The sequence below is a fragment of the Aptenodytes forsteri genome, unplaced genomic scaffold (genome assembly GCF_000699145.1).
Source record: "Aptenodytes forsteri isolate BGI_AS27 unplaced genomic scaffold, ASM69914v1 Scaffold340, whole genome shotgun sequence".
NCBI lineage: Eukaryota > Metazoa > Chordata > Aves > Sphenisciformes > Spheniscidae > Aptenodytes > Aptenodytes forsteri.
The window spans coordinates 1,426,409-1,436,335 of record NW_008795441.1 but is presented as its reverse complement, the minus strand read 5'-3'; the positions used below and the strand labels follow the sequence as shown (position 1 = coordinate 1,436,335).

The 9,927-nt window shown below is 46.0% G+C and overlaps 1 protein-coding gene across 1 annotated transcript in view; it reads left to right on the top strand.

Moving 5' to 3' along the window:
• Window positions 1–61: 61 nt before the first annotated feature.
• The window catches only part of LANCL1 (LanC like 1), a 25,621-nt gene continuing 15,755 nt past the window's right edge, over window positions 62–9,927 (top strand). Inside the window, exons 1-3 of the mRNA XM_019472534.1 lie at window positions 62–88; window positions 234–351; window positions 7,890–8,097. Of these exons, the coding sequence (XP_019328079.1) occupies window positions 291–351; window positions 7,890–8,097 (269 nt within the window). The 5' untranslated portion in view covers window positions 62–88; window positions 234–290. The remainder of the gene's footprint in view (window positions 89–233; window positions 352–7,889; window positions 8,098–9,927) is intronic.

Sequence of the window (9,927 nt, the reverse complement as noted above, 5' to 3'; positions counted from 1 at the left end):
CAACGCGGCGGCCGTCCCCGGGAAGGGCCCGCTCCCGCCCCGGCCGCGAAGCCAAGCTAGGCAGCCAGGAGCCCAGCCTGGTCCTGAGGTACCCAAGGGTTTCTAGCAGAGACCTGTCAGGTTAAAAACACCCGGGTCCCTGGTTGTGCACCCTCCGGGTACCTCCAGCTTACCAAGACCCCATCTGCCTGCCAGTGTTTGCTTCACATTTGGTGGGGTTTTTTTCTCCACAGCTGACCCCCGAATTCACGCAGCGGCTGAATAACAAAATCAGGGAGCTGCTCCAGCAGATGGAGAGGGGCCTCAAGTCTGCCGACCCGCGGGACTGCACCACGTACACTGGCTGGGCAGGTAGGGTGGCCAATCGGATGGGATGGAGCAGGAGCTCTCTGGAGCGGACTTCTAGGTCAGGCCAAGGCAGACCGTGGGGTTTTTTTGGCTGTTTGAATGATCACAGTAGATCCATGTCAAGAACACTGCTTCTTCTGCATGTTTTAATCCGGTGAAACATGGGGCTCTTTCTCGGGACTCCCCAGTTTTGGAGCAGGTTTCAAGCTGCGGAGGGAAGACTGTAGTGTTGCAGGGCAGGATTCGGTCTTCTCTTGGTTAATAGTGCCAAACTTACGCAACAGAGAAAGCCAGCACCTGCTTGAGAGCAAACATGGGAGCCTTCGAAGGGACTGGCTCCAAATCTGGCCACGGTGGGGATGGTGACAAGTAAACCAGTGCTCTGTGAAGTAGGCAGGTGCGCATGGTAGGTCATTTACCTGCAAGGAGTTCTTGCATATGGCAGCGGTGAGCTTATGGCCTGAGATAATGTTCATCTTTTCTGTTTGGGCTGAGTTTTATCTTATGACATTGTCTGATTGGCAGGTTGCTCCATTCCTGTTCCCCAGGTAGTGCCCCTCCACTTAGCCAGGGCTAGTTCTGCTCCAGTACCTGCTGGAAGGAGCAGAAATGCAAACGTGAGTATAACGAAGGATGGAAGCCTTCCTCACACTAACTCTTGTGTGCAAAGCTTCCAGGAGCTTGTCTTTCTCCTGTTTTGCATTTTTAACCTGGTTTTCCTTCCTTGGGAGCATGCCCTGCCTTCCCCTCCCTATTCCTACCCACTGGAGCCAGGGAGGACTCACCTTTCTCTGCCGCCTCATCCTTGGCTACTGCTATGTGCTTTGTCAGCTTTCCTGCCTCCTGTGCTGTGCCAGGCTCTAGGGAGGGACGCTGGGGTAGTTGCAATTAATCTCATGCTTGCTGCAAGATTTTTTGCTGCTGCTTTTTTTTTTGGCAATAAACTGTGATCCTAAATGGCAGCTTTCTACATTACAATCTGGGTGTGGCTGGCTTGCGCTTGGATGCTATGGAACTTATGCCAACAGTTTGCTTGGGAGAATGGTGTTCATTGCGTTGGTGCTAAACTAATGTTGCAGCTTGATGGCAGCAATGCCAGAAATGCCTGCTTAAAAATTTTAGCGAGGTAGACAGGCACTGAGAGCACTCTAGAGCAGTTCATAAGAAATGCTAGGATGCCAGTATTAAATTCCAGCGTGGGAGAACATTGATTTCATCAGTTGCTGCCTGGCAGCACTCTGCTGCTGCTGCTTGTGAATTTATGCATTTTTGTTCAGTGCTGACTGATTTCACCTTGTGAGACAGGTTCAGTCTTGGAGGCTGTGTGACCCTGCTCTGAGGTCCCCTCAAATGAAAAGCACTCCATACGTAAAGATGGTCTTCGGTCGTGAGGGTGCTACTTGGCATGATGGTAGAGTCTACCTCTGGCCAGAATAATTCAGGAGATAAAGCAGGAGGACAATTAGCTGATGTTAGGAGTACTCTGAAAGTCTGCGTGGAGAAGGTTAACACCTTTCCCCAGAGACCATGTTCTCTTCCTTAGGGTGGCCTTAAGGAGCTTCATGTTGGAAAGCGACTGCAGTTGTGAAACAGTGGTTGAGAGCTCTGGTAGGATTTCAGCTTGTTTTTATTTGGAAGGGAGTTTCTCAAGAGGGGTTCTTCTCTTTTCCTCCCAGGGATCTGTGTGCTCCTCATTGGGCACACAACCTTCTCGCCTTGGCTAATAGGATTAGAAAAAACCCATGGACAGATTTCCTGCAGGTCACAGCCAGCGAAGTGAAGTTTGCAGATATTACACTGTATCTTTGTCGCTCTCCCTTCTTTTCTAATCCTAGTTATATTAATTTATTCAGGGCTGGTTTCCAGAGACAAAATTAATTGGGCCAAGACAGCAGCTTTTTCCTGTAATTGCTTATGTAGAAAAGGCTTGTTGAGTATCTTCTCATGTAAATCATTGCCCAGCAGTCTTGAAATCAGCCCGCACTCTTGTGGCCACTAATAAGAGAGATTTGAAATGTGGCTCTCTTAGCACAAACTCTGCGTGAAATGTAAGATACTTGAGTGTATTACATTACACCCAGTAATACACAGCATATGCTGGCATTTTACTTTGGTGCCTGTTTCTTTCCCAACACACTTGACAGAGCTCTGTTCTCCCGGCCCGCATTTGTGCCAGGGAAGCCACGGCTTCTTGGCACATAAAGTTGGAGCAGAGGGAGGGAAGGACTTGTATTTTCAGCTCAGAGGCAGTGAAAACACACTTTGGATCAAGATTATCCAGCATAGGGCTGAATGCCCTCAAAACACATTTGAATCGGCTTGTTACAGTTTCATTCAGTTCCCCATAGAGATCAGGGGCCCGTAGGCAACACCTGGTACATGCCTGGGTATAGACCAGAGTCGGCTGTTATGTTCTGTTTTGTCTTTTAATCAGTTTAGCTAGACTGCTGTAAGAGCTTTTGTGGTCTTAATCTGTTTCACTGGTATCAAAGTGTTGACTGAGGGAAGGTAAACTGCCGTAAGCTAATTCTGAATCGGAAGCAGTTCAAATCCTGGCAGAAGTACAACTGCCTCATCCATTTTCAAATAGATTAGCGTGAGGATGCCGAAGAGTACATACACGTGTGTTGGTATTTCTCATAGTGCAAGAGGCCTTGCTCCAAGGACTACCTTGACTGGGAGCATAGATGATGGAAAAGGAATGGAAGGAGTCTGACTTCACTCCTGTCACCTCTTAACTGACTGCAGAAGCTAGGAAGCTCCCAAGTCCATCCGGTGCCTGCTGGACTGTTGTGTCCTTCCAAGATGATGAGGTGATCTGCCACCTGAAATGGTATATAAGGGAGAGATTCCCCTTCCTCCACATTATGGCAGTGCCTTTGGAATTTGTTTCCCATGCGAGCATTCGCTTCTCTAGCAATGTCATAGTCATGGCTTTCAGAGCTCGAGGGCCTCTGAAACAGACCGGTGAGTCCAGCTGGCCTGCCCCACCCACAGCTTTTGGCTGGCCTGTTGGCAAGTGGAGATGAGGAGCAGGCCTGAGTTGCCTTTTGAAAGGACTCTTCAAAGACACGCCAGATGAAAGAAAAGCCATTTAAGAATGGATAGAAATTCTGACCGTACCAGTTCAGGAAAGCTTCTGGAAAAACACCTTTCATTCACTTTAGAGCAATACCTTAGTTTTAACCTCAGAACCCAGAGAACTTGCATCTCCTTAAGAGAGTTCTGTTCAGAAAAACAGAAATCCTCAGATAATCCCTACAGAATCAGAGGCAGTGAGGCTGCATTTGATGAGAGAGAATAGAGTGCCTTGTGTTACCCACATAAACCACATTCCTGCCAAGTGCTTGGTGGATAGTTTCTGTGAAATCTCTGTTCTTGGAGATAGTCAGTATTTGACTGGACAAGGCTCAGAGCAATGAGATGTGAATTTGAAGTTGGCCTTACTTTCAGAGGGTTGGATCAGATCACTTCCACAGATTCCTTCTAACCTAATTTGTTGTAGTATTCTGTGATGGGTTAATGGGTAGTTTTGGTTTGGGCTGGGCTGGTTTTTTTGTTTGGGGGTTTTTGGGAGGGAAAGCTTCTTTTGTAAAAAGTTTTACAAAAGAAGCTTTGTTACCCAGGTTTTAAGGCTGGAGAAGCTGAGGCATCCTGAGAAATGCCCCATGTCCCACAATGTGCTAGGAAGGCAAGCTACAAGCTGTAGTAAAATGCACCTGTGGCTCCCCAGGCAGTTCTGAACATGGGATGATAACAGCCCTCCAGAGAAGATGTCTCTGTCCCATTCAGCATGGCTTTGGCATGCATTTATGAGCGCAAGATAACATCCCATGCGTCTGCACCAGAAAAGATGCTTATTATCCTTTGAGCTGGGCAGTAACGCTATGCCACCCCCTCTGTAACTTTTACCCCATGCCTGACTCATTAAAATGACATCAGGTTTCTCACTAGAAACCATCAGGCTTCATCACTATGTGCAGAGATACGTTTCCGCTTCTTCCCTCTGTGTTTGACATCCTGCTTTGAGCGTGCCGGCTGACTTATTTCCCTGGGTTAATGCAAGATCTTTGAGCTCTTTATTACTGCAGATGGCAGGTTTGAAACTGGTCCAAATTAGGTCAAGAAATCTCCTCTTGTGGCAACCTAGTGTCCTTTGTGAAAGGACCACATTGCAGCTCAGCTCCTGGTAGACAAGGAGGCATGCTAGTGGAGCTGACACCGAGCAGTGCGTCCTCTCACTTTTATCCACTCTATTCAGTGTGAAGGGGAAGCTTTGTCCCACTGCTGCTGTTCTCCCACCAGCAGAACTGTTTGCAATGGTAGTGCAATCCAACACAAAGAACAAGTCTAAACTTGCAGGGAAGTTGAGGCACAGCTTTACTTCTCTTTGATCAACAGAATGGTCATATGGATGAGATATTCTTTCAACCTGCTGCAGTGCTTTAGCTCTTGAGCAAGAACTTTTCTGGTATCTCCAGCAATGTCTGCTCTGTTGAAAGCAATGGTTGCTAAAGTCAGGGCCATCAGCACTAGCCAACTGGTGCAGCTGTTGCAAACAATTCCATTTCTACTATGTACATTTAAGTCTCCTCCTCTGCCCCGTTCAAAAGAAATCTCTAATGCAAAGCACCCCTCTGCATCTACAATACTGCTCACTCAGGATGGCAAGAGGAGAGAGATGTTGTTTACTGTCCTACTGAAGATGTTAAATAAACAGGCTTTGTGAGACATGCAGAATTGATTTTTGCCTCCTGATTCCCTGCAGTGAGCAAGCACCTCAGGCATTAACACTCCAGTGTATTTGCTTCCTGCACACTGGAGATGGCAGTTTCAGTCATCAGAGCCCTGCTAAAGGATATGCTGTCAGTAGCACATGTGTTCACTGCAGTCCTGCACCATCAAGTGATGTCTGATGCATTCTCCATCACAGGTGGCTATGCAGCAGGTCTTACACTGCAAGGAGCAAAAAACTTTCAAGTCTGGAGAAACTACAGAGAAGAAGGTCCAACAGTAACCAATAAACAGAACAAAGGCCATACATCTTTGGCAGTAGCAGGCCACAGGCAGCCACTGCATGGCAGTTCTGCTGGAAACAATCAGGAGTCTCAGAGGTCACAAAAACAGGTCACATTTCCAACTGGGACACTGACCACAGACCTCCAGGGCACACAGAAATGGAGCGGATCCACTGCTTATATAGCCCCATTTGACTGATGATGCCATGTTTGTATAGCATTTAAAGCATGCCAAACAAACACCCAGTCAGTCAGCAAACCCTACCTGGTCAGTTGGGTTGAGGAAGGTATTATTGGAGAGGGAGTGAGGCAGAACTGTGGAATAGCTTTTGCAGAGCAACACTGCCTAGCTGAGCCAAGTTCATCGGGTGGAAACTCTCTTATCTCCAAACTGCACTGCCTCTGAAATATGCTGCCTACGTCTTGGCACACAGGTCAATATAGGATATTCCCCACACAGGTGACTGCATTTTGTATCCCTCTACATACATCTGTAAACATTGCCTCTTTATACATGGGCCTGCCCTCCTCTGCAGGTCTTCCCTACTTTTGGGCTCACAGATAGCAACAGAGCAAGCAGCGGGCTGAAGGCAGCACTGCGTTGTGCCCTTCTGATCAGCTTGGGAGTATGAATTCCTTGAGGAATGAGTTGAGAAAATTGGCTTTAGATTCAGTTTGTAAGGCCTTTGGGTTTTAAAGAAAAAGGAAAAATTAATGATTTGGGGAAGCAACTCATCCCTTCCATCCTTTAGTATAGGTCAGTGGTTTCTTGGAGTCTTTTCCAAAGATGCTTGGGCCTGGGAGGAAAGGGGACGAGAAATGTTTTAAAAGAGGAGAGGCAAAGAAGTCAGAGGAAAACAATGCTGAGACATTTACTTTCTAAGAATTCAATCCTAGCAGTGGTCTTAGCATGGTAGTTATGTACATAATTAGGGTGGTATGATGGCAGTGGGAATAGAAGCTACTTATAAAGCAAAAAGTTGTATATTAAAGCAAGTAAGTCAAAAGTGCAAGTTGTGCTCAGACAGCTATCAGGCCTATTAAAGTCTAGAAGCTGTGGTAGGTCTAAATAAATCAAGGAGAGTAACTTGACATTTGCTAGCTGGAAGAGGAGGGTTCCCCTTTAAAGAAGGGCTTCATATCCACATCCTTATAGACTTGAGTGATAGCACCGTACATCTGAGCTCTTTCTGGAAATACTAACACTGAACTGCTTAGAGAGAGGACAAGGTTATTAGCTTCAGCAGGAAATGGAAATCTGCTCTTAATATACATGTGGAATTGAATTGTCTGTAGCACGAAGCTTTGGAGATTACCCATGCAAAGTGGGAAGATGATCTAAATTTAAAATTGTCCTCAGTACCATGGAAAGTAATTTTGCAGCATGCTTGCACCCCCTCACCTTACCACATCAAAATGTGCAGAGATAGGCTTAAACACAGGACCTGAGTCTTCCTAGAAACGGTTAAGCTTTTCTCAAAGTGATGTAGGCCAGTAGCTTTCTCCAGTGCAGGTCTGAGGATGCCTTCCAGATCAGAAGGATGGTTCAAATGTGGCAGACCTTTCAGACACAGACTTACCGAGGACTCCTTGGTTACCTACTAAAAGCTTCAAAAGCTGGACGAAGACAGGGCAGACAGAGGCAAAGGACAGCAATTGATGTGACTTCTCAGTAGCGGAGTTGTTTCTGTAGCTGGCCAGCCCATTGAAAACCTCCAGGGAGGACCATGCAGCCTTTTCCAGCGTTCCAGGTAGCTGTTTATGTTTCAGACAAGGGCTGATCTCATGAATGATGTCCTGCAGAGGAGCGTCGGGCAGGATGCACCAGTCCTTGGTGTAGGGCTTGGGACCTGTCCAGCAGCAGGAGATGTCCAGGGAGCTGTAACAACCTTGCTGGTGCTTTCCAGTGGGAGGGGAAAAAAAAAAAAAATAGCCAAGTAGGATGTCTTAAGGGTGCTGCTTCTCAGTGCTGATGACGTGTCACTTTTTTTAAAATCCAAACCACGCTAAGTGACCCAGCCCTTTACCTCCTGGCATGGGAAAAAATAATTGAGATAGGGTAACAACTCAGTACTGCTCTGCCACGAGTACCATCTTGCCCAAAGATGATTTTTTTTTTTCCCCCCTCCACTGTTTAGCAACAGTCCCAGGTACAATTGGTAGATTTAGGTGGGTTTGTCTAGGTCTCATCTTTTGCTCCTCACTACTAAAATTGTATGTAACCTGTGTATCAGAAGCTGTGCTGTCCTCCAGCACCTCCTGGGTCAGACACTGCTGTTTGTCTTGACCTGCAGTCCACTAATGACCAGCATCAGGCACAAGGAGGTCACAAAGCAGGAAAAGAAGCTGTGGATGCTGCAGCTGTGGGTTATGTCCCTGGTTGTGCCCGAGAAGCCTGTCTAGAAAGCTTACGCCCTAGATGAGGGCTGAGGGCCAGGCTTTTAGTTTCGTTAAAACAGCCAGGGCACATAACAGCAAGGGTAAACTTTTCTGGTGGGTGCAACCTTTATGTTCCTTTTGCAGGCATTGCTTTGCTGTATTTGCACCTGTATGATGTGTATGGAGACCCAGCCTACCTTCAGGTGGCCCACGAGTACATGAAGAAGAGCCTGAGCTGTCTGACAAGACGATCCATCACTTTCTTGTGTGGAGATGCCGGGCCCTTGGCAGTGGCTGCTGTCATCTACCACAAACTGCAGAACCAGAAGCAGTCAGAAGACTGCATCACTCGGTAAAACGCTTGGTTATGTCTTTGACCTAATGTTCCTCTTGCTCATAGAGCTAGTCTGGGCTTGTACCAGGCACTCTCTGCCAAGCCTGAATACATTTTGTTGCAGTCTTATGTGAGAGAGAATCCAGTAACTTAGCAAGGCAGTACAAACTTGTTCTGTCCTGGGGAAAGAGCTAGCTTAAGGACAAACACACTTGCCTAGCAGCCTGCAGGCTGGGGAGCAAGGATATTGTTCAGCTGGTATTGCCATCTTAAAAATAATCCCGATAAACACAGGAAGAAAAAAAAGCCAAAATTAGAAAAACCCAGAAGGTGAGGTTTGGTATTTTTTCAGAACCTTTGAATTTAGCTTTACAGCCATTTTGATGAAAAGGAGAAATGTGGCAGGATTATTAGATGAATTTTGTCACTCGTTTCCACTTGCTATTTGTTAGTTGACTTTGACTTAAACCTAAGATTGACAGCATCCCTTTCAACTGCTGAATGCAGCTGGTTATGATTCATTTATTTCTATTTCCTGCCTTTCCTCAACTGTTTTCAAATGTATTTTTGTTGGGTACTTAAGAGAAGGACAAACAAGCAGTTCTACAGTCAGATCGGCATGTGGCTGAGGAAGGAAAAAAGTTAAGGAGATGCAGTTGCAAGCTTTTCTTGCTTAAGGGAGATCAGTTTTGAGAATGTGAGAAACAGTCCTGTAAAGAGTTTCCATTTACATGTGGTCAGCACAAAACCAAGACAAAACCCCTGACACTTCAGAACAACACTGAGTGCCCTTAAACAGCCATGAGCAAGTGATGCATAATACCAATTAAAAAAGCCATGGGTGGGAATCAGAGATGTCTGTATGGTTTGGACGCCAAGTTCCCACTCCCTTAACTAAGAATAGCTTCTGGTTTATGTGGATATGGTCAGTCTGAGGACAGAACTCTTTTCTTTATTCTTGAAATAATCTGTGGTTTAAGTTTTGCTTAATACCGTGTCAAAGTGGTGAATCTCACTATGATTAATATATTTGCTAACAAAAAGGGAACTAATCTGTCAAACAGTACTGGCCAGTTGTGGTCAATGCATAAGCCCCAAGTTGTGAAAAATCCCTAGTTCATGTTTTCTTGCTGTAGCTCTCCCCTCCCCATATCCCTCCTGTTCTGCCTACAGTTTTGTGGCAGAATGGAAACTCATGATTAATTCTGCACTGCCATCTAATGGCATAATAAAGTCAGAGCCCTGGAAATTGATTTCTTCGTACATCTGAGAGGAGGAAAAAAGAAAAATGTGGCTTTCTCGAAGGAACAGTTATACTATCCTTACTCTGCCACTGATTCCCAGAGCAGTTAGCCTGACCATGCTACCTTTAAAAAGAGAGTATTTCTTTGAGAAATAGCTCCCTTAATCAAAACTCTTCAGTGGGTTTTGAGTATGCTATTCAGTTACAGAACAGTTGCTAAGTTATGCGGTGAAGTGCATAGTGTCGGAGTTTCCCTTTGTTCAGTGTCGACGGCGGAGCGGGAGTGCGATTCCGGAGTAATGACAGATCCCAATATGAGTATGGTCATTCTCGTTTATTCATACTTATAACAAGGCTTATATAGTTATCTACTATGGACACGCGCTACCTGCAGCTTGCAGATAGGTTACAGCCTTGTGTTCACGCGCATCTATGCTCTAGCAGATTGGCCCGTTCTTTCTGATCATGCGAAATGCCTTCATGGTCTTTATCTTGTTTTTCTCCTTCCAGCTGCACATTCCTTTCTCCGTTGTTTTCTGCTTAAGTGCCTTGTCATGCCAGGTGGTACAGTGTTTGCTCATTAAAATCAAACTCAGGAATGTCCG